The sequence below is a fragment of the Podarcis filfolensis genome, assembly GCF_964270895.1.
Source record: "Podarcis filfolensis genome assembly, chromosome: 16".
Taxonomy (NCBI): domain Eukaryota; kingdom Metazoa; phylum Chordata; class Lepidosauria; order Squamata; family Lacertidae; genus Podarcis; species Podarcis filfolensis.
This window is the reverse complement of record NC_139620.1, coordinates 14,011,284-14,038,419: the sequence shown is the minus strand read 5'-3', so window position 1 is coordinate 14,038,419 and position 27,136 is coordinate 14,011,284. Positions and strand designations below refer to the sequence as shown.

Genomic DNA, 27,136 nt, shown 5'->3' with positions numbered 1-27,136 from the left:
AGGCACACACAGGGTAGGTGCACACCATACATATAAAACACATGCAAAAAATACAACACACACAAAGAATCCCGGGGAATTTTTTCTGCCTCAAACAACTACGATTCCCAGTATCCTTTAACTTTCGCAGGAATCTTGGAGGCGGGGGGGGGGGGGAGAGAGGCATGCACTTTAGATGTGCATTGGATGTAGAGCGTGGATCAGATCGCCACTGCAGCAGCCCCTTTTTTGCTGTTTGCGAGGGTGGGGGGAGGCACTTGAAACAGATCAAGGAAGGCTTGGAGAGGGGAGAGAGAAATGAGAAGTACCCCTCCGCATTGCAGCAAATCTCCTTCACCCCCACCCTCCATCTCTAGCAAGGAAAGAAGGAAGGAAGGCTTCAGCATCTTTTGATGCACGCAATTCTAAGCCTTTGCAAAGATGCACCAGAAAGGGACAAAGGGGGACTTGTGTAGCGGCGAGCCGGGCGCGCGTCCTTCCCTCCTCCCCCTCCTTTTCCTCTCTGCAACACACAGGCGCGTGCACGTTGCAGCTGCTGTTGGTGCCGCCTGCCTCTCCGCGCGCCCTGCCCGGACCGCTCGTTGCTCCCCCGCCCTCCTTCTTCTTCGCTTCTCTCGCTTCCAAATAAGGCGTCGCGCGAGCCAAACCCTCAAGCGCCTCCCTGATTCTCACAACCTGATTTGCCCTTATTTGGGCATGTGGAGCGGCGGCGAGGAGGCGCAGCGCCTGGCACGCGGGCGCCCCCCTGCCGCCGCGGGTGGGCACTGCAGGGCTTCCTTTTGCCTTCTCTCCTGGGAAGGAAAAGCCGTGCAAAGAAAAGGAGGGGGGAGGGAAAGGGAAAGTGGGGGAGGGGAAAACCCTGGAGATTTCCACACGTGTGTGCGTGCGTGTGTTACCTTCACAATAGGCAACACCCAACAGGGAGCTGCAGATGGGATCCCAGTCATTACATCCGCCTCTCCTGTGCCCTGTTCTTTCCACTGATGTAAGATAAACAGCGGGATTGCTGGCTGGGCTCTGCTAATTGCTGCCATCTGGCTTTCCTTTATTAATTAAATTTAGAGCCTCATTCCCACTCACCTGGTGGAAGGACAAATTCCCTGATTGGCACATGTGACACACACATCAAGAGGCCTAACTGATTTTCTCAAGCGGCCTAGTAATGTCAAATCATGCAGCCTAGTGGTGTTGTCGCCCCCACCCAAAAAAAATTTCTATCTGGAATCCAGCAATTGCTGAACAAGCAACCCATTCATAAAATCATAGCATTGTAGAGTTGGAAGGGTTTTCTGGCCCAGCCTTCTACAATGCAGGAATTCATTAACATCTTTTGAACTATTGGTGTGGCAGAAGTAGAAGGGTTGCATAAGGGTAATTTCCAAATGTAAATTGGGTACTTTTGGGAGCCTACGTTTTGTGGGAGAATGAGCCATAGGCCCCATTGGCGCTATAAAGCAGTATTAGACCACTTTAAGCAGGCTTCCCCCAAAGAATCCTGGGAACTGTAGTTTTTTAAAAAACAACAACAGGTGCTTGGATTTCCTTGTTGTTGTTTAGTCGTTTAGTCGTGTCCGACTCTTCATGACCCCATGGACCAGAGCATGCCAGGCCCTCCTGTCTTCCACTGCCTCCCGCAGTTTGGTCAGACTCATGTTTGTAGCTTTGAGAACACTGTCCAACCATCTCATCCTCTGTCGTCCCCTTCTCCTTGTGCCCTCAATCTTTCCCAACATCAGGGTCTTTTCCAGGGAGTCTTCTCTTCTCATGAGGTGGCCAAAGTATTGGAGTCTCAACTTTAGGATCTGTCCTTCCAGTGAGCACTCAGGGCTAATTTCCTTAAGAATGGATGCATTTGATCTTCTTGCAGTCCATGGGACTCTCAAGAGTCTCCTCCAGCACCATAATTCAAAAGCATCAATTCTTCGGCGATCAGCCTTCTTTACGGTCCAGCTCTCACTTCCATACATCACTACCGGGAAAACCATGGCTTTAACGATACGGACCTTTGTTGGCAAGGTGATGTCTCTGCTTTTTAAGACGCTGTCTAAGTCTGCCATCGCCTTTCTCCCAAGGAGAAGGCGTCTTTTAATTTCGTGGATTTGGGTTTGCTAGGAGACCCTATTCCCATCACAGAGCTACAGTTCCCAGAATTCCCTGGGAAGAGGGATTGAAACTCTGAGAGGTTTTTTAGAAGCTAGTGTTCAAAGAAATTAGTGCCATCATAGGCCAATGAAGTGGTAGATGATACTATTCTGTGTTTGCTACCTGTGTTCTCAGGGGGCAAGTCTAATTTACCTTCAAGGGAACTCATTACATTTTGTTAGCAGCAGCCAGACAGGTGATCCCTCAGGGTTGGAAAGATGCAAACATTACCAATAGATTATTGCTGCAGTACATATATGTATACAGTATTTAATTACCCTGCCAGAAAGATTAATGCATCAGTTGAAATTATGCAGGGGGTCAGTGGACGCAGAGTTTTAGATTGGTGGGATTTTATTTTGTATGAGAACATTAAAAAGTAGGATCACTACATTCCAGCCCAATACAAAAATGGTAGGTGGTTGTTGTTTTTTGGAGGGCAGAGTTTAAGGACTAAAGTATGACAATTAGTTTTTTATATAAAAATTGAACCTCTCCTCTCTCAATTTGTACACCTGTACAGTGGCGTAGCGTGGGTTGTCAGCACCCGGGGCAAGGCAAGTAATTTGCGCCCCCTAACCCGTGGATTTGCGCCCCCTAACCCTAACCCCCAGATGTTGCGCCCGGTGCGGCCGGCCCCCCCTGCACCCCCCACGCTATGCCACTGCACCTGTAATGACAGAAGACTTGGAATGTTACCATTTAATGTTGTTTTGTTCTTGTTACTTATCTGTGAAAATGCAGGAGTAATAATAGAAACCCCAAGTGTTTCACCACATGGGCGTAGCCAAGGGGGGCAGCTGCCTCCCCTAAACCAATAAAAGTACTTGAGGTTCTGCCCCCCCCAACAAAAGCCTACCCCCCAAAAAAATCCTAGCTATGCCCATGTTTCAGCATAGTGGGGAACAAGTTGAGATTTGGGGGGGGGAAGCAATCTGTGTGCCTGCTCTGATGGGCAACTTCATGCCCCCCCCACACTTCTGATGGTTCTTTCTCTTTAACCAGACTTCGATCAGACAGCCCTACAAACATTAAATTGAGGGACTGTCCTCTAAAATAGGGTACATGGCTACCCTAATTCCAATGGCTCTGAGGGTCTTTCCGTGCAGTGATGTCTAGATGGATTGGGCACTAAGGTTTTTCCTCCCCTGTAAACTCCCCATTTTGGCCCCCTCCACCCTTTTACCATTTTGCCTGGCTAATCTGCAAGGATCTCCATCCATCCATCCGCCTGTCTACACACCGGATAAATTTACAAGCTGACAAATTCCTGGAGTTCATATAGTGGCGGCAAAATTCCTGGCAATAGCAGATTAGACTGCAAAGCAGCTGGTGAGAAGATGGCTTGACCTTACGGTCTTGGAAATCAGCCTTCTGTGCTGGGCTGCGTGGCTTTGCAGCGGGAGGTAAGGAGTAGCTAAAATTTAGCTGCAAAATAAAAGCTTCTGGGTCCAGAGGCAGTAAACCTAAAGTACTGGTTGCTAGGGATCATGAAGGGGGAGAGTGGGTTATTGCCTAATTGCCTCAGAGTCACCTGGTTGGCTATTGTGGGGAAACACTATGATGTGAGGCTGTTAAAGGCAGCCTTGAAGAAGGGCTTGGATTAAAGTTTGCAATCTGACTTTGCAATCAGTTTCAAGGGCTTGGGCTTTTCGTGGACTCTTGTTTCTACAATTCATCCCTACTCCCTGGTGACATATGAACCTAACCAAATGCCATGCTGCGTCAAAAACCTTGCCTCTCTTTTATTTATTTAATTTTTTACATGCCCTTTGCCATAATGTCCCAGGACAGGTTACAATTATAAATAAAAATGAAACCACTGCAATAATCCCCCCGTCAGTCTTTTTTTCCTTTACTAAACACAACTCTAGCTTGGGTCCCCCCCCCACGTTTGATCCCTACTCAGAACTCACCAGTCACTGAAGCAGGCAGTGAAACAGAAGGTCAGCACCCTGCCCCCCACTGGTGGTGCATAATAGAGGTGGACCACGGGGAACCCAGCTCTGGGACTTCTTTCAGAGCTGGAGCAATGGTGTCATCTGCTGGAGCACCAGGGTGACTGGCAGATGCTCTTTGTTTTGGCAAGTGAGGTGATAATGAGGCTTTCAAGTTTCACAAGGAGGAGTTACTTAATTTATGTACCACTTCATATTTCAACATAAACCCCCTTAGCAGTTTACAAATCTGAACAAAAAGGATTTTTCCGGTGTTTTAAAATTTGTCTAAAGTGAGACATAGCATTATCATTGAAAGTGTTAGTGGCACGACTTACAGCAGCTTTATCAGGGTGATATTTTTCAACAAAACTTTGCACTTCAACCCATTTTGCACACATTTCTTTGATCAGTGCAGTAGGAACACTGTCTCTTCTCTCCTCCTCCTCCTCCTCCTCCGACGAAGACAATTCCTCAGTTGCCGCCTGTTGCTGCTCCTTCAGAATGTTCTGAAGTTCTTCTGTGGTGAGTTCCGTCTTGTGGTCCTCCACTAACTCCTCAACATCATCACAACTCACTTCCAAGCCCATGGACTTTCCCAGACACACAATCTCCTCAACAATAGGAGCATCCTCTTCAATATCCTCAAATACACATTCAGGGTCAGCTTCTGGCCACAATGTCTTCCATGCTGACTTCATTGTTCTCTGAGACACATCCCTCCATGCTTTGTCTATAAGATGTAAGCAATGTAGGATATTGAAATTATTCTTCCAGAACTCTCTGAGGGTTAGCTCTGTGTCTGAGGTAACCTCAAAGCACCTTTGGAACAGTGCTCTGGTGTAAAGCTTCTTAAAATTAGGTATGACCTGCTGGTCCATGGGCTGGAGGAGAGAAGTTGTGTTGGGGGGCAAAAACATTACATTGATAAAACTGGACTCTTCCACCAACTCTTCCTCCAACCCTGGAGGGTGAGCTGGAGCATTATCCATAACAAGCAGGCACTTCATTGGAAGATTTTTGTACTGGAGGTATTCTTTTACACTTGGCCCAAACACTTCATGAACCCACTCAATAAAAAATTGCCTGGTTACCCAAGGTTTGCTGTTTGCCCTCCACATCACAGGCAATTTGCTTTTTATGACATTGTTTTTCTTAAATACCCAGGGGTTCTCAGAATGGTAGACTAGCAAAGGCTTCACCTTAAAATCTCCACTTGCATTCCCACATAATAAAAGGGTTAGCCTGTCTTTCATGGGCTTGTGTCCTGGCAATGATTTCTCCTCCTTTGTTATGTAGGTATTCTTTGGCATTTTCTTCCAAAAGAGGCCTGTCTCATCACAGCTGAAAACTTGTTGGGGAAGGAAACCATCTGCCTCTACATAATCTTTAAATGCCAAAACAAATCGGTTGGCCTCTTCTTTGATGGCACTGGCAGCTTCACCAAGTCTCACCACACTGTGGATGCCACTTCTCCTCTTAAAATTATCAAACCACCCTCTGCTTGCCTTGAAAATATCACTCTCAGCACTTGTTCCAGGGGTGCTTTTGATGAGGTCAGCATGCAAATGCAAAGCTTTTTTACAAATCATGCTCTCAGAAATGCGGTCACCCGCCAACTGTTTTTCATTTATCCATATGAAAAGCAATTTTTCCACTTCTTCAATTGTCTGTGTTCTTTGTCTTGTAAGTGTTTTAACACCTCTTGCAACATTGGCTCCTTTAATGGCTTCTTTATTTTTCAAGATGCTAGAAACTGTAGATTTGGCAATACCAAACTGCTTTGCCAGATCACTTACACGGACACCACTTTCATGTTTGGAAATAATTTCCTTCTTCACCTCTATTGTTATTCTGTTAAGGATTCTCTTGGCTTTGCAGCTTTTATCCATTTCTCACAGCACGGGGTGATTGGCAGAGGGCTCCTGAGATGAGATGAGATGAATACAGATTTATGCACTGGGTTCCACAGTCACAAAAACAAACTGGTTGCAAGCGAGCTCCTGAGATGAGATGAGCACAGATTGATTGCATACAGTCACCAAATAAGCCCAAATATCACCTCTGTGGTGCACGGGTGCCAACAGCTAGGCCTCAGGATCTTGCACTCAGCAGAAGCTGCGTGGCATGTTCGACTTCCGAGGTGTGTTCGAAAACCGAAGCATTTACTTCCAGGTTTACAGCGTTCGTAAACCGAAACATTCGTCAATAGAAACATTCGAAAACCGAGGTCCCACTGTGTAAGAAACACAATACAATTTCCGCATTCAAAACCAAATACTGTACCAAATTATAAATCATGATTCCACATTCTAATTTAATTCAATAAATGTGCATGTAAGTGAAAGAACCAAGTACCACACAAAAAAAAATCTTATACAAAACATCCAAATGCAGAAGACCCTTCGGAAGCTGCAAGCAGACATGCAGGGTGTGTTAGAGCTATGACAAATTGCAGGCAGCTGACTTCCCAGCACCTCTCTTGCTCACGCGGCTTGCCTCTTATTGAATTAGGTGTAACCACACCTTTAGCACATACAGTGCCTCTGCCTGCCTTTTGATGAGCAATCTTCAAAGAACACAGGATGACTACACACCTGACAGCAGGAGCGGAAGGATGATTTCAGTCTTACTCCATCTACTCTCCCCAACCCCGTCTCATGAACCATGTGCCACCTTGGAGGTCCACTCCTTCAATAAATTTATTGTGCTAGCCAGAGGCCATGACAATCACCTTGGAGATTATATAGAGAGAATCTATTCTGAAACATAGGAAGCTGCCTTATACAGAATCAGACCCACTGGTCCATCTAACTACATTGACTGGCAGCAGCTCTCCAGGCAGGGCTCTCTGCCAGCCCTACCTGGAGATGCTGGGGATCCTGAATGCAAAAATTGTGGTCAAACCACTGAGAAATGGCCCTTCCTGGTTCACAGATGTCTTTTTAAATTTGCAAAGCGGAGCAGTGCACATTAAGGTTCTTTTAATAAGGCAGCAATCTTAATCTGTGTTATGTAAACATGAAAAGGCACTTAGGAGCAGAGTAATAATTGGCAGCTTCAGCTATAAGAATCAAAGTAGCAGGTGATGGGAAAGAAAGATCCTTCTCTGGTGGAAACCCTGGAGAGCGGCTGCCAGTCAAAGCAGATGCCACTGGCCTAGACGGACAAATAATTTGCAGCTTCTTCCCTTTCATGGGAGGGACTGTAACTCGGTGACAAAGAATCAGCACTGCATGCAGAAGGCATGCAGCACCTCCTGTTAGAAAGGGATTGAGCAGTTTAAATGTATCCCAGGTCCAAAGAGGGGAGAAGCAGCAGCTCATAGTAATCCATGGGAAAGCCTAATACCGTCTTCCTCAAACTCGGCCCTCCGGATGTTTTGAGACTACAATTCCCATCATCCCTGACCACTGGTCCTGCTAGCTAGGGATCATGGGAGTTTTAGGCCAAAAATATCTGGAGGGCCCAGTTTGAGGAAGCCTGGTCTAATATATCTACTAATTGTGACTGGGCGTTTAGAGTTGCTGCCAACTAATCTCTGTTCAGAGTAGATCCATTGTAACAAATTGGCCGAAGTGAGATCACGTTCATTATTATCAGAGCATCTACTCCAAGTAGGGCTAATACTGGATACAACTCTTAATGAGTCCACACACCCCAAAACAGATCGCAGCAAAGAGGGGCGCTTCTGCTCTACCTCTTTCCTTAAAAAAAAGAAGTTTTTCAACATATTCATAAAGTAGCCCAGCTAATACAAACACACATGCACCTCATTATTTCCATGGTGCAGGTTGGAGATCGCAGTTGGGAGTGCCTTGCGACAGCCTTGCGGTGCCGTGTCTTCTGAGTACTGCAGAATGGAGGCTTGCCTGAAGCCGAGAGAGTAGTTTGCAAGGACCCTTCAAAATGCACTCCAGTAGTAATTGGCCCCAATGCAGGTAGGGCTGAGACTGAAACAGTACAGTAGCTTGCAACAACCCTGCCGTGTTGCCCGCTATGACACCCCTACTGCATAGCTGTCAACGTTTCCCTTTTCTAAAGGGAAATTCCCTTATTCCGAATAGGATTCCTCGCAAGAAAAGGGAAAAGTTGACAGCTATGCCCTTTTGCAGGAGGGGCTTCACAGGTCTGCGATGCTTACTGGTGGGAGGCTCAGGTGGGTCTGGTTGGCTTTTGTGAGCAAAGGCGAGTCGTATTTCTTTTTACCTTCCCCAGAGCCAAATCCAGCGCTCAGTTGCCTACGGGAGACTCATCCTGCCCCACCGACTCGCGGGCAAAGCGGCTGTCATTTTTGACCTGCCCAGGCGCCTCTCTCACTTTCGCCTCTGGAGAGAAGGCTGGTGGAGAGCGGGAACGCGGAAGCGGCCGCTCTTCCCTTTTCATGCGTCTACGGTTCCGCCCGTCGGCCTCTAGGGGGCGAAGCGCGCGTGCGCAGTCACTGCCTGGCAGGCCGCTCTGCCTTCCCCGCTTCATCTCCCCGTCGAGTTCCGGGTCAAAGAGAAAAGAGAAACTTTCCGGCGCCTTCGGAAGATGCCGAAGCCCACTCAGGGGGGCCCGAACCCCTTATTTACGCGCTGGCTCCAGGAGTGGCGCGACCAGGCTGCCGAGCGCGGGCGCCTCAGGAGCCAACGCGCCTATGAACGGGTAAGCCACGCCCTCTACTGGCAGGCCACGCCCTCCGGGTGTTTTGCTCCGCCCATATCCCCCTTCGCGCTCGTTGGATTCCCCTCAGTACCCAATTTATAATGTAGTGATATAATGCTAACACATAATATTAAACTTCTTGGACTTTTCTCCTCAGCTGGCCATTAGGATAACTTGCATCTGAAATTGTTTGTTTCCTCCTCTCTCCCAATACATTTTCCTCTAGTGCTATGCCTTAAAATTATAAGCCTTTGGGCAGGGACCTATGAGTAAAGCTGCTATGGGAGCTCTGTTTTTGGCCGAACAAGCAGGATCGATAAACATGCATAAATGATGGGTAAGATCTTGACTTGGAGTCCACCCATGTTAGTTACTAATTTCAATATGTATCTTCTAAGTATCACTTACAAAGCAATCCTGTACATATACTGTATACTGAGAAATAAGCCCCACTGAAATCTTACTCCCAAATAAAGTGAGTATTGGGTTGAAATTGAAGTCTGGATCCAGCCCTAAGTATCAGCAACTATGAACTGACCAAAGAGAATATGTATGGGTTAGTTCAAATTTCACAGAGTGGTTGTGGCCCCAGCCTGAACTGCTCTCCTTGTTAGGCAAAGTGAAGAGACAGGGGAAACCATGTGCACCTCTCCTTACTATCAAAACAATAAATCCTCTTCCTTGTGTTCAGGCGCTGAGCTCTCTCCGCAAATACCCACTCCCTTTGCGCAGCGGGCGCGAGGCTCGGATCCTCCAGTACTTTGGTGAGCACATCTGCCGCCAGCTAGATGAGCGGCTGGAGAGACACTGCCAAGCCCAGGATGGCACAGTGTTGACAGGTGAGTGGTGGGGCAGCCGTGTGAAGGTCCAATGTGTGCTCGAGTCTGTTCCTTAAATAGAAAGTAAGATTCCAGTCCTCATGGTACTGAATAAAGGGCTGGTTTAAATAGAAACATAGGAGGCTTGTTTATACTGAGTCAGACTATCTGTCCATGTAGCACAGTATTGCTTGCCCACAGTGGTTTGCAAAAGCTCTCCAGAGTTTCATACAGTCCTACCTGAAGATGCCAGGGATTGACTCTTGAGATTTTCTGTATGCAAAGAAAGTAGCCTTCCACTGTGTTTTGGCTCTTCCCTCTGAAACAAGTAGAGTCTTCTCTTGCCACTTAAGTCATATTCAAGGAGGAGCCTGGTGAGTATCCCCTGGAAGGAAGTTCCACATTTACATGCTGGCAGAGTGAATGTTGTGCTTTGGGTAGCCAACTCCTGCACATCAGAGGGATGGAATAAAAAGGAGGGTGTCAGGTGATGAGGGGAAATTCCAATGGATGCAGGCAGGCCTCACAGTGCAATCCCGTGCATGTCTATGCAGAAGCCAGCCCCACACTTAACTCCCAGGTAGCTGCATATTGGATTGCAGTCTAAGGCTGTTTAGGGCTGATATGAACAGGGCAGCATGGGAATTGGCATCATCTAGGTTGGGCCTTGGGGGTGTTCATTTATCACTAAAGCTGCACAGGTTTCTAGTCCTTATGGCTATGGTGAAATGTAAACTTGAAAACTGGTAACATTTCATTAAATGAACAAAAGCTAAGCAGGACGTTGGCATTTGGAAAGCTTAGTCTTTTAATGCATTCATGGCTGCTTGCTCTTTTGCCCCCTCTCTCTTTCTCTGTCTCTTCCTCTGTGGGGGGGGGCAGGGGGAAGAGAGAAGTGCACATATGAGCAAATCTCCTTCATTGGTCTCAGCTGTGGAATTTCATTAGTCTCCACTAAACATCTATTAAACAGAGTGTATACTGTGAATTCCAGGTCTGCATGCCACAGCTTCTTCTCAGAAGGATCAAGCGGTCCAGCCTGCCCTCTGTGCCACAGAGCCAGATCAAAACAAAGGACAGTGCTTAAAGGTCCGTGTAAATACCTTGCCCTTACAAGCAATTGAACTATTAGTATGGCCATGTCTCAACTCTCTCTGCCTGGGCGAGTTCCTCCTAAATTTAAGAGGCAGCCCACTTCCCCTCTTTTCCTCTTCCCGTCTCTTGGAGTGGGGCTGAGTGGATTTGGGGTAGGGTGACGATGCTGTGATCTTTCCCCACGAATTGTCCCAGCCACTGCTGCGCTGGCAGATTACCCAAGTCTGCTCATCCATGCCTGTGCCAAGCACTTAAAGGTGAGAATGCAACATGTGCATTATCATCAGAATGGGCTGCCAAACATTCATTGAATGATGGTGCAGGTCATAGACTAGAACAAGGGTTGGGGAACCTTTTCAAGCCTTCTTTCCTTGGCAACCAGCAGTGGTAGGTGCAGCCAGAGGCACAAGTGGGTGGGGCTAGAGTCAAAAGCGGGAGGACAAATGGGCATCACTCCTAACCTTTGTACAGCAGGCTGCATTTCAGCCATGCAAAAGTTAGTGGTTTCTATATACTGTAAATACACCCACACTCTTCTCCATCCTCCACCAGGCAAGTAAGAGACATTATTACAGTTTAAAGACACATTCCAGCCAAACTAAAGCACCCATGGTTCTGGTTTTAATTTACAAGGGGGTCCAGGATACCTTAAGGACCGCCTGATCCCTTCCTCATCATTGATGTCTTCAGTAGAGTCACTGTTAGTGCTCCCCCACCCCCCACATGGCTTGGATGCCCACCTCAAATCCACCAGGAGCTGTACATTCAGCATGGTGACTCAGATTTTGAGGACCTCCCTCCCATTTGAGATCAGGCAGGCCCCCTCTCTGCTGAATGTACAGCATGTACTGAAGACATTTCAGCTGGGATTTTGACTGAATTCTGATTTACTTACTGTATTGGTGAGTTTCTTGCACACCCCTTAGATGCTGTCATAATTCAGCAGTACAGTATATAAATTTTCTAAATAGATAAATAAATAGGGTGTCGCTTAGGGAGAGACTCAGAGGAACACATTTGGCTTCCAAGCCTGAGTTTCTCACTCCCTCTTGGGCTACAGCTTCATGGATGGATTAATACCCATTCTTGCTGTCAACCAGAAGAAGTAAAAATTCATCTATTCATCATTTGCTTGAACACTGGCCTGAAATGGAGTCCTGTGTAACTTGACAGCTTGCGTTGTGCAATTTAAACCACATGGTGCAAGCTTTAAAAGCTACTGCCTTCTAGTTCTTGGCTGTCCTGCCCCCCGCAAAAAAAGTTTGATTGCCACATTGCTATGCCGCACCTCTGAGAGGTGTGGCTGAGGATCATGTAGTGCCCACGCACAGCTGCTTTTCATATTTCCATGGGTCCTGGGGCAGGCAGCTTTCCCAGTGGATGGTGCCGAAAGCACATTTATCCATTTCACTTTTTAGCCCGTCCGCCAAAATGCTCTCCTACAAAGCGCACGCTCTGCTCCTCCCCGAATGGTCAAAGGCCTTGCAACATAAAAGACCTTTGATCAAATTTTGAAAAGAGGCATTGTGGCTGGCAGGGTAGCAGTCAGGGAAGGTAGCCAGCCTGGTTTGCTCATGAAAACATGGAACAGTATTGGGTCAGTTCCCCCACCTCCCACCCCGATTTTCCACTTTTATCCCATAGAAGGGCATTGAGAACTAGCTATGAATCAGGAAGTCCCTGGTTTAACTCTTGCTTCTGTCACATGCTTACCAAGTCACTTTGGACTAGTGATGGGGAACCTTTTTCAATGGAGAGCCGGGTTCCTTTCTGGTCCACCTGGCAGGGGGCACAAGGTGGTGGTGGGTGGGGCCAGAGGCGAAAGTAGACGGAGCAACAAATAATTTTTACTTTTGTACAGAAGGCTAGTTTTTATACCCCCCACACACCTCCCTATCTTTTATCTAGGCAAGCGAGAAACATTATCAGAGTTCAAGGCCACGATCTGGCCAGGGAGAAAAACCTCAAAGCTTTCAGCTGGGCTGGGGAGGGGTGTGGCCTGGGGAGAGCCCTGAGGGCCAGAGAGACAGACCTGGAGTGTCACATTTGGCCTCCAAGCCTAGAGTCGTCGTCGTCGTCCCGTCCCCCCCCCCGCCTTAGGAAAGTCCCTCCCACTCAGCCTCGGCTCTTCCAACTAAGCTGTTGCGCTCAGGTCCTGCTTGCGGCCTTCCTATTGAGGCACCTGAATGACTACTGAGAACAGGATGCTGGGCTAGATGGGCCCCTTCTGGCCTGACCTAGCAGGGCTTTTCCTTGTGTTCATATGTTCTTAAGACTGGTGGAGTCCCTGAAGAAGACACACCTGGTTTTCCTTTTTCCTTTCAGAAGAAGCAACCAGTATCACGCCAGTGTGGCCGGAGGTACTTCCCAGATCCCCGTTCTGGAGCCTTTGCCATTTTGGTGGCTCTGTACCAGGACAGTGTGGTAAGATAACAGCTGGTGCAGAATACAGTAAGCTCAAAAACATAACATTTGGGGAGGGGGAGAACCTAGAGCCCACCTTTCCCAGAAGGCTTGTGGGGAAACCCCAGGTGCATGATGAAGACCTGAACATTGGAGGATTGTGGGAGTGGCTTTTGTTTTGGAATCCTCTTTAAGAAGTCACCAAAGGTGGGGCAGTGTTAAGAGGTGGGAATCCTGGGAGGAAATGTAAAATCTATCCTGCCTTTTTGACCCTTCTTCCAGAATCCTCACTCCCGGGGTTTCCTGACAAAGCCGGAATTACAGAGAGCAGCTCAGCCGCTGTGTGAGAAATCTTTTTTTCTTGTGAGTTCCTGTATGATCTGTATTATTTTATTGGTACTGTTGTCACTTTGGCTAGAACAAGAAACTTATATAGATTGATTGATGAATTAAGAAAATCTTTGGATACCTCCAGACTCTTAACTGTTTTGCAGGAGGGATTCCAGCGTATCCCAGAAGTTTATGTTTGTGCAATTGAAATGGATTAGAACCCTTTGTCACCCTCGTACAACAATCCACTCTTTTAAGATTCAAAAGCTGACCTTTTGTGGTTAGAAAAGTGATGAGGAAATGCATGGAAAAATGGGGGAGGGATGAACGGTTAATGGGAAGACGTATAAAACCCTGCAAGCAAATGACCGTATTTTTCGCTCTATAAGACGCACCCGACCATAAGACGCACCTAGTGCACACCGATCCCTCTCACTCTCCTGGCTTCAGGGATAGCTGCGCAGCCTGCATTCGCTCCATAAGATGCACACACATTTCCCCTTACTTTTTAGGAGGGGAAAAGTGCGTCTTATACAGCGAAAAATATGGTGGGACGAATGACCATTGCCATTTAACCTCTCCGCAAAGAGGTAGGAATGAGTTCTCAGTTATGACCGAACCTAGTTTAACCCCATGTCAGTTTTACACAAGGAAATCGGAATGAATGCGCAATAAACAGGCCGTTTGGAGGAGCCCTATTGGAGTGATAATCTGGTTATGGAATATCTGAGTCTGCCTTATGACCCTGCACTCGCAATAATGCGGATACCAGTTTGCAAGAAATGTTAGAATACATAAATATATATATATATATCAGCAAAACACTTCAAAGGCATCAGGGTCCCTCCCACCTTGTGGGTTGGTGGGAAGAAGGGGAAAGTTCTGCTGCAGCAGGCCCTGAGGTGGCCTTCCCCGGCCTTCCTTTCTCTCCTGAGATTATGTATATTGTTGTTGCTGCTTCTGCTTCCCCCAACAGGCTGATCCTGGGAGTAAGAACACTGCCTGGTCTGCAATCAGCACTCTGCTTCGCAAGGAGTTGGTCCTCAAGACCAATATCCCAGCCAGGTAAGGATGTTGCACCAGCTACCTGGGAGGTAAGGGAGAATCCATAGATAGCACATAGCTTGTATTGGAGTGAGGTGTGCAAGCTTTTAGCATGAGCCACACATTTGCTTACAGCAGGCATAGGCAAACTCAGCCCTCCAGATGTTTTAAGACTACAATTCCCATCATCCCTGACCACTGCTCCTGTTAGCTAGGGATGATGGGAGTTGTAGTCCCAAAACATCTGAAGGGCCGAGTTTGCCTATGCCTGGCTTACAGGCATGTATGAAGTGCTCAAAAGAGAAAGACGAAAGCGGAGGATCTTTGGGTCCCAGAAGGGATGGCATCTTTCACACAAAAACACACACAGAGAGAGAAATGGGCAGGGACCCTGCTGCCTACATGCCCCATCAGTGGAAAGCCCTGCTTTGTTCTGTGGTGTCAGCCGTTGTCTCTGACCAAAAGGATAACAGAGACATCACCTGTCTGATATGCATTGGGAAGGGGTTCCAGGCAGGAGGTGCTGCCACACTCAAGGCCCGATTCCTGCATTGTGGGGAACAAACCTCCTCATCAGAGGGGACCTGCAGGAGGCCTTCTCCTGCGCAGCCCAATGATCTGTCAAGTATAGAGCGGGTGGGACCATCTTTAGCATGAACCTGCCTAGGATTGGGAACCTGCCTAGTGAAAGCTGAAGCGCAGCAGCCTTTTAACTCTGGAAACATCAACCAGATGGGAGAGAGGCTGGGGAGGCCGGGTGGAGGCCATTTTGACTCACCCTCCTCTGCTCCGGCAGATATTCTCTGACAGACGCAGGGCTCACCTTAGCCCGGGAACTGGCAGCTTTGAATGAGCCAAAGGAGAAGGACTCCAACTCGCTGGCAGCTGAGGCAGCTGATGCTGGAGACCCCTTGCTGCTTTTGGAGGGAGATGATAAAAGCGAGCAATCTTCGGACAGGGATGCCTCGCCCAGGTAAGTAGCCTCCTTCCTGAGCAGCTACTTTTCTGCTCTCGGGGAGGGGAGTAGCAGAGGCAGTGAAGCTGCCCCAGGTGAGGCTTAGTGTGCAGGCTGTGCTCTGTCCTGGCCAAGCATGTTTGCTTTTGTTTCAAATTCTGCCCATGAGCTGCCTCTTGATTCCCAATCAGCACCACCGCCCCATACCCCAAAAATGTCGGGTGGTATGCCAGCCCTGTCCTCCGGCACACTTTGCCGGCAGCACATCCAAGGAACAAGGAAGGAAGGAAGGGAAAGGCAGAGACCTGTCTCTGTTATCAGGACCATGGAATCCACTCCCTGCTGGAGCAGCGCACAGCTCACTCCGCCAGATAGGATCTTGCTGGGTTATATAATTTGTATTTTATGGTATCATCATCTGCTAGAAGGAACAAAATGTAAGCTGCTAAATATCGCGCTTTTAATGCTTTGTTGTTTTAATTTTGTGAACCCACGTTAGGATGACTTGTTGATTTTGCTGTCAAAGGGTTTTTTTGCTGTTGTTTTGCTGGATTTGTTATATGGGTTTTTGTTACATTTTTAATTGTAACGTATTGGCGTATTTTGTTGTTGTTATACTTGTTATCTTTTAAAAAGCTCTTTTTGAACCTTTGGGAGCTGCCTTGGGGGCCTTTTCAGCTGAAGGGCAGCAAATAAACTACAAATAAATTTCTGTAAGTTGCTAAGAGAATTTTTATGTAGGAAGCAATTAATACGTTGAAAGATAGATGATAGATAGATAGAAAGATAGATAGATAGATAGATAGATAGATAGATAGATAGATAATAGATAGATAACATACGTTAAAATGTAATAACGAAATAAATTTGCTGGTTTTCCAGGTCAAGCTGCAGAGAGCCAAGGGCAGGGCTCTTAAAACCCCAGTTTTCTTTTCACCCTGGGAACTTTGATGTTATCCTCTGTGTGGATTTCATTGAGACCACGGGGTGAGTGGCAGCTGCAGGAGTGAAGCACACACACACACACACACACGGATGTGGGGACTCTGTTTCTGACATGTAGGGGATGGGGCACTCTCAAGAACACATATGTCTGGATTCATTTACCCAGAATAAATGCCCCTTTCCCAATTTGGTTCCAGTTTGGACACGTAAAAAACAGAGCAGCAGAGGAACCAGCCAAGAGTTTGCGTGACAGGAGTATGCTTTGACTGCCTAGCAGCAGGGGTGGGCATCCCCCAGCCCACTGGCAAAAATGGTCCAATCTGGCCTGTGAGGCTAATTTCCCCAAACCACGCCAATCTGTCAATCAGCCGTCACTCTGGTGGGCAGGTGGTGACAGCTAATGGGTGGGGTTTGATTCTGCATGGGCTTACATGCTTTGGTTCCCTTTCTGGTAACTGCCACCTGCAGCCAAAGCAGCAAGATCTCCTCCCCGTCAGCTGATGGTCAGCGGGTTAAATCCTGCTCAGTCCCCTGCAGGAACCAGGGCTGAACTCTTTGCTCATCAGCTGATGAGTGAGAGATCAGTCCTGCTTGGTGCTGCTTCTTTGGCTACTCTTACCCCCACTCTACCTCCCCAGGTCAACTTAGACAGGTGGGCAGGACCACCCACCTATCCATCATCTAGTGTCACCTGAAGATTGGCAGGTGTGTGGTCCTGCCCACCTGTCAAAGTTGGCCCATGGGGGTGTTGGGAAATACAGATCTGGCTCGCTGGGCCTGTCAGGAAACTTCTAGAAACCATGCAAGGTATAGGTGCCGATCAGAGGGTTTCTGGTGCTGCAAAAGTGGATCTTAATAACCAGCAAATAACCAGCGTTTGACAGAGCAGATGAAGACGGTAGAAGCTGTCTCCTTGCCTATGTAGATCATAAAATCATATTTTGGATAACAAATTACATTTATCATTAGGACGAGATAAGCTTGTGTTACGTCCGTCACTTTTGTAGTGCCTTTGTGATAAAAACAATAAAATGTAGCTGTAATTTTTTTTGAAGGGAAGAGTTCACTTGAAACCAGGATTATCATCTCAGGATAGCCACTTCTCTGATTTGTTGCTGTTGTTGTTGGCAGTGTAAATGTGCTCTAAAGAGCTGCTCTCCCTCCCCCCTATTTCCCCTTTAGTGGCCCCACGTCCCGGAAGCAAGATTTGGTGAGTGAGCTCCAGCGCCACAATGTTCCCTTCAGCATCCGGAAGCTTCACATCGGGGACTTCCTCTGGGTGGCCAGGGAGAGAGTCTTACCTGCAGCAGGTGAGTGTGGCGGGTGGTTTGGGCCATGCGATAGGAGGGTCCATTGGAAAAGCGTGTCAGGATTTTGCCTTCCCTCTGAACCTGCCACTTCACTGATAGCCCGCGTCAGTTTATCTATTTTTTTGCATTTATGTGCCCCCTTTTTCCTCCAAGAAGCTCAAGCTGACGTACATGGTTCTCTCCCCTCCGCATATAACCCTGTGAGGTAGGTTAGCCTGAGAGGCAGTGACTCTCCCAGGGTCACCCAGGGAGGTTCGTGCCCTGGTGCCCTTGCTTCCCTGTGATGACTTCTTTAGGAAAACAGGGTCTGGTACCTTGAACACCTTTTCAATTACCTAAAACTGCACCAAGGATGCGGGAAGGGGAGGAATTGCTCTGGTCCCCTTCCAACTCCATCCATGCGACCATGTAGGCCTCTCAGCGCTCCCTCTGCAGTTCCACACCTCCTCTCAGGAGCTAAGGGGCAGGTGGTGAAAGGACAGAGGCAGGGAAGGGGGTGACAGTCCTCTGATCATTACAATTCCATCTACCTACCCTTTCCTTCGGGTGGCGCTGTGGGTAAAACCTCAGCGCCTAGGACTTGCCGATCGTATGGTCGGCGGTTCGAATCCCCGCGGCGGGGTGCGCTCCCGTTGCTCGGTCCCAACGCCTGCCAACCTAGCAGTTCGAAAGCACCCCCGGGTGCAAGTAGATAAATAGGGACCGCTTACCAGCGGGAAGGTAAACGGCATTCCGTGTGCTGCGCTGGCTCGCCAGATGCAGCTTGTCACGCTGGCCACGTGACCCGGAAGTGTCTGCGGACAGCGCTGGCTCCCGGCCTATAGAGTGAGATGAGCGCACAACCCTAGAGTCTGGCAAGACTGGCCTGTACGGGCAGGGGTACCTTTACCTTTACTTACCCTTTCCTTCTACTGCCAGAGGCTAAGATGGGCATTAGCATAGGCGCCAATTCCTTGGCCAAACACGGTGCAGCATCAGTGACAGGCTCCTCCTGAGCATGAGAGTGGAGGAGCTGCAGCCATTGGTGCCGAGTGGCACTGGGCCAGGCCCTCGGCCCCCTCTCGACGATGTGCGCACGATGCATGTCATGCATGTGACGTCACAAGACACGTCATGTGACACTGGGGCCCCCTCAGTCTTGGGCCCAAGCTGGAGCCTCTGGGCATTACCCATTTTGAAAAAGCTTTAAAGTCTAGAAAGTTGCCTTTCGTTGAATCGCAGAACCTGAGGGTCATCTCATCATCCAACCCCCCCCCCCCGCCAGCAAGATGAGCTTGAGTAACTCAGCCAATGCTTCGGGAAAAGGTTGTGGCTCGGGGGCAGAGGATCTTCCTTGCTTGCAGGGGGTCCCACATTCACTTTGCACCATTCTTCAAGTAGGGAGCCTGAAGTCCTGGAGAGCCCTGTATTCCTCTGGTGGCTGGCGTTGCTGGCTGATTGGCGCTGTGGGAGGGGGGCTCTGGTTGTATCTCTCCCTTGGTTCACCAGGTTGAGGCTAAATCGACGTTCTTTTAAACAGTCGCTCTTCTCCCCCTTCTTTCGTTTTCCAGGACAGCCACAGCCACCTGCTGCTCGGGAGCTGGTGCTGGACTACGTAGTAGAACGGAAACGGATGCCGGACCTGTGCAGCAGCATCATTGACGGCCGCTTTCGTGAGCAGAAGGTGCTGCGCTGTGTCTGGGTGGGGAGAGTAGTCGCCTGGAGCCCCGTGAAGGGAAGGGACTGGGATCAGCCAGTCTGATGCAATGGTCGTGGCTCAGTGACCGCGATGAGAGCCACAGGCAGTAGCTGTCCCATCACAGCTGAAGGAATAGTCCTGCTTGCCGTCTCTGCTCCACAGCCTGATGGAACGGCCATTGCTCAGTGGCACTTAGGGAGGAGGAGAGCCCAAGGGAGCTGGTTGCTCAGCAGAGCAAGAGGGAGATGCCCTGCTTCCCTTCCCTCCCTCTCTGCCACTCTGCAACATTTCAGAGAGTGATTGCACTAGATGAGAGTTCCTCTGAGCATGTGTCGAGAGCCCTGGAAAGCAGTCGTTTCCTGTGTGTGAGAGAGAACATGCACTGGGAGAGCTCTGAAGGCTTCTCCACTCCCACACCTGCAGCACCCCCAGCTCATAACTAACTGCTCACTTCTTCCTAGTTCCGTCTGCGGCAATGTGGCATTTCTCACCCCATCTACCTGGTGGAAGAATCGGGCTCCGCACAACACCTCAGCTTGCCCGAAAAGACTCTCCAGCAAGCGATGACCAACACCCAGGTAGGGGCTCCCCAGGAGAGTCGGTACTTCAGTCTACCTGGCTGTGTTACCTCAAGCCCAGGTAGGGCTGCCGCTGTGCATGCTTCCCCCAGGCTCTGCCAGCACTCAGCCACCCTGGATCCTGCCTCCATCCCTAACTTGTCCCCTGCCATGGCAACCGCTTCAGGGTTGCATATTTGGGGGGTTAGGGAAGGCTTTAGCTGCCTGCACCTGGGAAGGGGACTGGCAGCTTCCAGCAGCCGTGATAACCATCGTCTTTCCAATATGGTTTAACAGAAAGCAGAGAGGATGGACCAAATGTCTCAAATAACCCTTTTCTAATGTTACTGGCCAGGACGTGGGTGGCGCTGTGATCTAAACCACTGAGCCTAGGGCTTGCCGATCAGAAGGTCAGCAGTTCAAATCCCCATGACGGGGTGAGCTCCCGTTGCTCGGTCCCTGCTCCTGCCAACCCAGCAGTGCGAAAGTGCAAGTCAAAGTGCAAGTAGATAAATAGGTACCGCTCCGGCGGGAAGGTAAACGGCATTTCCATGAGCTGCTCTGATTCGCTTAGTCATGCTGGCCACATGACCCGGAAGCTGTAGGCCGGCTCCCTCGGCCAGTAAAGCGAGATGAGCGCTGCAACCCCAGAGTCTTCTGTGGCTGGACTTAACTGTCAGGGGTCCTTTACCTTTACCTTTAATGTAACTGGCAGACGGAAAACCAGAAGTTTTCTAACTTTTCTTTGTTCTTTCCCCGCCCCCTCTTCTTTCCTTTTTTGCTTTCTTTCTTGTCTTTTAAATTCTCTCTGTTATAGATACTATTTTACTGGATTGTGAAAACAAATAAAAATTGATTTTTATTTTTATTTTATTTTTAAAAGATAACCGTTGTCTTCCCCAGGTGGTGGATGGCTTCTTCGTTAAACGCACTCGGGACCTACGGGAATCCGCAGCGTATTTGACCCTGATGACGCGTCAGCTGACCAGACTGTACAAGGCGAGTTTGGAGCGGGGTGAAATGGGGGGGGGGCTGCTCACCCAGGAGAGTGGCACATTTAGTTTGTTTCTCTGCTGTAACTGCCTGCCTCTTCTGTGTATTTTTATCCTTTGGTTTTAAAAGATTTGACTTAAGCTCTTGCCCTGCTTCTTTACTCCCAAGATGTGCCAAGACTGGTTGGGAGTTACTTAGTGCTGTGTTCGCAGCACTCTGCATCTGCTCAGGAACACTTACTATTACTGATTTATTGTTGTGATTGGATCTTATTTATCCAGGCCTAGGCCTAGCCTCCAGCATACAGATAATCAGGGCGCAATGTTAAATCGGCTAAGGTTATATTAATTACTTTTAAATACCTTTCTGAGTGGCAGTTAAAAACAACAACCTCCACTCAGTTAATGGTCAGATTTTTTAAAATGCAGGCGTTTGGAATCACACAGGTAGGTTGTACCTCTTTTGGGAGGGAGCATCGGCCTCCACATGTGCTTGTGCATCACCAGGAAGCAAAGATGAGGCTGGATTGTCCACCACCACCCCTTTTAGAATGATTGATCTGTTCTACAGAGATTCAGTTAACTGGTGAAACCTCGTCATATTAAGGTTTCTTTCAAGGAAGGGTCATAGCTCAGTGGTCGAGCATCAGCTTTGCACACAGATGTCCCCAGGTTCAGTCTCCAGCATCTCTGGGTAGGGCTGGGAAAGGAAGACCCTGTCTGAAACCCTCATAGTTTATTGACAGAGGACATTATTTGCATGGAGAAGGTCCCAGGTTCAATCCCTACAGCAGGACTACGAGAGAGCACCCTGCCTTCAACCCTGAAAATCCACTGCTGCTGGTGTAAACTTTGGGCCCCCCAGATATTTTTTGGACTACAACTCCCATCATCCCTGATCACTGGGCCTGCTAGCCAGGGATGATGGGAGTTGTAAGTCCAAGGTTGGTGTAGGCAGGCTTTTCCAAACTTGGGTTGCCTGCTGTTTTTGGACTACAACTCCCATCATCCCTAGCTAGCAGGACCAGTGGTCAAGGATGATGGGAGCTGTAGTCCAAAAACAGCTGGAGGCCCAAGTTTGTAGACAACCATTGATGCGACTCAGTAAAACAGAGATTTCTTTTTTCCTTTTAATCCAGCGACAACTTCAGCAGGCAAGCCCATTTAGCTGTCGCGTGAATGAAATAGAAGTTCTTTGGTCGCTTGAGCTTACTTGGGTTTTCCAGGACTGAAACAAATGTTCGGCGAGTTTATAATGAAAAAGCTGGCCATCCATACGAGGGCGCTGGAGGCAGGGAGAAGGAGGAAAAGGTGGTGCTGTGAGTCTGAAAGGGGAGAGTGGAGGAGAACGAGGTTGTGAGCCCTGTAGCTGCTAAGGACTGTTCCTCCTTTGTCTTCCCTAGGACAAAACCCTTCTGAGCTGTACCAAGGAGGAACTGGAGCAGGAGCGCCCTCTGCAGCCCAGCGCTGGCTCCTGCCGGCTTCTGACCTTTGCTGAGTTTAACGAAGGGGCCGTGAAGAACAAGGTAGTTTCTAATGTACTCCACATACTTCAATGATAGCTCAGTCGGCAGAGCACGAGACTCTTAATCTCAGGGCTGTGGGTTCGAGCCCCATATTAGGGCAAAAGATTCCTGCACTGCAGGGGGTTGGACTAGATGATCCCCATGCCCCCTTCCAACTCTGCAATCCTATGACTCCTCATGTGGTTAAAGGCCACTGCCGTGTCTCCCCCTCATCTTCTCTCCTCGCGGGTTTGATTTGCAAAGTTCTCTCTTGTTTGCACCGCCAACAATCCTGAAAGGGTGCTTGCTATTCTTCCCCTTTCTCTCTTGCTTTCTTTCTTCTTTTAACCAGTGTGTGTGTGTGTGTGTGTGTGTGTGTGTGTGTGTAGAGCAAATTGAAGGTAGGGGCGCCTTTCTTGATCAGCCCAGACACTGAGGTCCAGCTCCAAGGACCTTCTGGCGGTTCCCTCTCAGAAGTGAGATTACAGGGAACCAGGCAGAGGGCCTTCTCGGTAGTGGCTTCCCATCAGATGTCAAGGAAATAAACTATCACCTGACTTTTAGAAGACATCTGAAGGCAGCCCTGTTTAGGGAAGTTTTTAATGTTTGATGTTTTATCATGTTTTTAATATTCTGTTGGGAGCCGCCCAGAGTGGCTGGGGAAACCCAGCCAGATGGGCGGGGTATAAATAATAAAATTATTGTTACTACTACTACTACTACTATTACTATTATTATCAACTCTCTTACCCCTCCCTCTCCCAGGCCCAAACAGTGAGTGAGGTCTTTGCGCGGCAACTCATGCAGATCAGCGGCATCAGTGGAGACAAGGCAGCTGCCATCCTGGAGAGATACAAAACACCAGCTAGGTGCGGAGACAGGTTATGAAAGACACAATGTCATTGGCTGGTTGGGGTGATGGAGGAGGCTGTCCTCTACTGCATTGCCTAGCTCAGCATTTCCCAAACTTGGGTCCCCAGCTGGACTACAACTCCCATCATCCTCAGCTAGCAGGACCAGCGGTCAGGGATGGTGGGAATTGTAGTCTAAAAGCAGCCGGAGACCCAAGTTTGGGAAACCCTGGCCTAGCTTAATATAGAAACCTAGGAGCCCATCTGGGTCAGCCCAAAGGCCCATCAAGCATCCTATTCTCACCAGATGCCCCAATGGGGAGCCCTAAAGAAGGAGCTGAGCTCAACAGCACTCTTCTCACTTGTGTTTCCCAGGCTGCCTCAGATCCTGGAGGGTACAATATAGCCGCTACAACTCATAACTATTGATAGCCTTCTCCTCCTTGAAGCAGCCTACCACCTAATGCCATCCAAGGGGGTGGCCATCACTACTTCTTGTGGGAGCCGGTTCCACAGTTGAACTATGCACTGCGTAAAGAAAGCCTTTCTTTTGCCATTCCTGAATCTCCCACAATGCAGCGGGGCTGATCCCTAGTACAGTGGTACTTTGGGTTACAGACACTTCAGGTTACATACGCTTCAGGTGACAGACTCTGCTAACCCAGAAATACTACCTCAGGTTAAGAACTTTGCTTCAGGATGAGAGCAGAAATTGTGCTCCAGCGGCACGGCGGCAGCAGGAGGCCCCATTAGCTAAAGTGGTCTTCCGGTTAAGAACAGACCTCCAGAACGAATTAAGTTCTTAACCAGAGGTACCACTGTATTACAAGAGAGGCATTCCCCCTATCCATGCATACTTCTGTGTACCTCTTTCGTGTCCCCCCTCCCCCAGATTCAGGTGGCAGGGGTTGGGGAGTACCTCTTACCTCCTGAGACCCTGGAAAGCTTCTGCCAATCAGAGTAGGACAAAATAGGCCTGGCCTAGCACAAGGCAGGTTTCCTTGCTCTGAGCCAGGGCATACAAAGGCTGTTAGACTCCACCTCCCATCAGCCCCAGCCAACATGACCAGTCGTGAGGGGTGGTGGGAGTTGTAGTCCAGCACCGTCCAGAGGCCCTCAAGTTCCCCATCCCTGCTGTAAGCCATCTGAATGGGTTTCGGTTTGCCATCCATGACCCCCTTCTCCCGCTTTCTCTCTTTCCCTTCAGCCTCCTGGCTGCTTACGCCTCTTGCCCAACGCCACAGTGCCAAGAGCAGCTGCTGAGCAATGTCAAATGCGGCAAACTGCAGAGGTGAGCAACAGAGCTGCATGTTTCCCCTCCCCTCCCCAGGCCTGGAGCTTCGGCGTGCAAAAGGCATCTTGTGCAAGAACCACACAGGATGTGGGTTTGGGAGCTCAGGCAACGGACAGAGATCTAGCAGAGAAGAGAGGCAGCAGCCTAGAACGGGTTTTTCACTGTGGGATTTTGGGAAACGAGGCCAGAAAAAGTACCGAGGGAGGGGCCGGTCGGTCTTAACCACACCCTGAGGGTCCAACCCTGTAGCCTGAACCTCGGAGAGCCCCGTTGCCTTGACAATTGTCCTGTTGTTGGCTCTCCTAACCTCTGTCCTTTTGCTCTCTTCCTTCCTCTTTTGCTTCAGGAACTTGGGCCCTGCCTTGAGCAAGACTTTGGCTCAGTTGTACTGCACATCAGGACCTCTGCCTTGAATCAGTGGGAGGCTGTGGTTGCGCCTGTGTGCCAACGATTCACCAGCCAACGTGGAATACGCCTCCCCACTGCCACCAGAGTTAGAGGAAGGCCTGTTGTGTGGTCACAGTTACCGTATTTCAGCAGCCAGCAGCTGTGGGAAGCTGGCCCCAGAGACAGCCAGCACTGTTGCTCCTTGTAAAACACAGGTGCCAAGGAAAGGATGGGTTTGTCCTATTGCCTCATCACAGGGGCAGGGAACCCGAGGCTTTCCAGGCCAGTGAGCTTTTTCATTCAGCAACATCTGGTGAGCTACAGGTTCACCACCCCTGCTCTAGCATGATGTGCCAGATGTTTACTAGCCCAAAATGCACTTCCTTGCCACAAACTTATGAGGGGTCCAGGTTGACTCTGTCGTTTACACCACCCACAAGACTGTTTGAGGAAGAGCACCCCGACTGGATATTTTGGGCCCCTTTTAGCTGCTAAATTAGGGCCTGCCAAGTCTCATCCTTCTTGGTTTTTTTCTTCCTTTTTTATTTAAAAAAAATCTGTCGATATTCTAATAAAATTGTAACATTTTGTTTTGCAAAGGCTCTTCTTATTATGTCTTCAACCCCTGAGGTGCCCAGAAAAGTACTTTTTCACACCGCACACCTTCTTACGGAATTAGAGAGGGACAGCTTTAAAAGGGAATTACAGACAAATCCACAGCGACGGAGGGCAAGGCTGCAACCAGTTAGTAATTGCCGAGAAGCAGAGACCTGCTTAGGGACATTAGGAGAAGTTTCGTAATGGCAGGAACTCTTTGGAGAGTGGAACCAGACTGCTGTGCGCAGTGCTGGGCTCTCTCCGGCTGGAGGTATGTAAGCAGAGCCTGGCAGGACTGAGTTGCACCCTGTATTGCGGGTCATGTGCTGAGCACTGGGTTGGGGCTGTATGGTCTCTGCGGTGCCTTCCAACTCCAAAATCCCATGATGACCTATCATACCTAAGGCTGCGTATGCACCAACATGGCTTCCCCCCAAAGAATCATGGGAACTGTTGTCTAAAGGTGCTGGGAATTTCAGCTTTGTAAACTCGCAGGATCCTTTGGGGAAGGCCGTGTGCTTTAAATATATGGTGTGTATGCAGGCTAAACAGAACCTCAGATGCTAGAAGCATTAAACCTTTTGTCGTTGGAAGTGGGATTTGGTCTTAAGGACTCTTCTTAATTTGTTTCAAGACATGGGCGGGCTCTTGTTTTTTGCCGTAGGTGAGTAAATTGGAAGCAACTGAAAAGGTTTTAAAAGATATGCTGGGCAAATATTTAAAATGCTCATCCACCCCCCTCCCCCAAAATGCCCTGAAAGTGTTCTGTGTGGAAATTAATGGGAGAAAACGGGAAAAGAAGCAGTCTCCAGTATTTCCCCTCAGCACAATCATTGGAAGAATTTGTAATATTTAAATACAAATATTATGATTTCCCCCCCTTCCAAAGTTCAGAGTCAGAAACAGTCCATTTTTAGACTGCCTGTTCTAATTAAACACAGGGGAGAGCAAATATATGCGTGTTTTTTGCAGTCTTTGGGTGAATTACCAAGTTGTGCCCAGTGGCTGGTTTTGACTGCCTGATAGGAGGAGCAACGTGTCCTGTGCTTCTTTTTTGGGGGGAGACAGCCATTTGGTTTTAAGAAATTCAGCCTCTGAGGCTGCAGTTTGAAGCAGAAGACCAGCATGGGGCAGGGGGGAGGTGCTTCGTCTTTTCTTCTTGTGCCATTTCCCCACTGAAAACTGCCCCACCTTCCAGCTTCTTTGTGCCCCCCTATGCCTGCTGGGAAGAGCAGGGAGCCTCCGATGAAGCTGAATATGCTGGAGGATTCAGGAAAGACAAACGAAAGCCCTTCTTTCTGCAGGGCATAGTTTCGACCATGGAATTTGCTCCCACGGTATCGGGTAGCTTTAAAAGAGGATTAGAGAAACTCATTGATAAGCCTAGCAATGGCTACAAGCCATTGCAGGTGGGAAAACGGCTGTCACACTTAGATCCTGTTTGTGAGCTTCCCATCGGGGCATCTGGTTGGCCAATGTCAGGACAGGATGCTGCGCTAGACGGGGCTTTGGCCTGATTCACCAGTGTTCTTGTCTTCTCTTACAAGGAAAATATTAACAAGACTTGCGTACTTCCCTAAGGAAAATAAAATGTGTGTTTTGGAGGTTGGGGGCAGGTTCAGCAGGGTGCAAAAGCCTTGGAAAAGTCC

At 48.8% G+C, this 27,136-nt stretch overlaps 1 protein-coding gene and 1 long non-coding RNA gene across 2 annotated transcripts; one reads left to right on the top strand and one right to left on the bottom strand.

Annotated features, from left to right (window-relative positions):
• Positions 1-2,478: 2,478 nt before the first annotated feature.
• On the bottom strand, positions 2,479-8,428 carry LOC310752145. Its single transcript, XR_014542844.1, has 3 exons — positions 8,289-8,428; positions 2,813-6,315; positions 2,479-2,657 (listed from the first exon to the last, which is right to left on the bottom strand). It is a non-coding gene; the product is annotated as an uncharacterized lncRNA (long non-coding RNA).
• Positions 8,429-8,479: 51 nt separating this feature from the next.
• Positions 8,480-25,489, top strand: MUS81 (MUS81 structure-specific endonuclease subunit). The gene is made up of 16 exons (XM_083591810.1): positions 8,480-8,726; positions 9,418-9,565; positions 10,539-10,633; positions 12,965-13,063; positions 13,325-13,405; positions 14,349-14,437; positions 15,213-15,389; positions 16,254-16,358; positions 17,499-17,626; positions 19,177-19,289; positions 19,766-19,882; positions 20,765-20,860; positions 22,257-22,379; positions 23,124-23,227; positions 24,417-24,500; positions 24,850-25,489. Exons 1-16 carry the CDS (start codon positions 8,613-8,615, stop codon positions 24,914-24,916), a joined length of 1,740 nt encoding a protein of 579 aa, XP_083447936.1. The 5' UTR covers positions 8,480-8,612; the 3' UTR covers positions 24,917-25,489.
• The last annotated feature ends 1,647 nt before the right edge of the window (positions 25,490-27,136 follow it).

Coding starts and splice junctions, on each gene's coding strand:
- MUS81 (XM_083591810.1), top strand. CDS start 8,613: ATGCCGAAGCCCACTCAGGGGGGCCCGAACCCCTTATTTACGCGCTGG. Junction 8,727..9,417: donor GCCAACGCGCCTATGAACGG/GTAAGCCACGCC, acceptor CCTTGTGTTCAG/GCGCTGAGCTCTCTCCGCAA. Junction 22,380..23,123: donor AAGGGGCCGTGAAGAACAAG/GTAGTTTCTAAT, acceptor TCCCTCTCCCAG/GCCCAAACAGTGAGTGAGGT.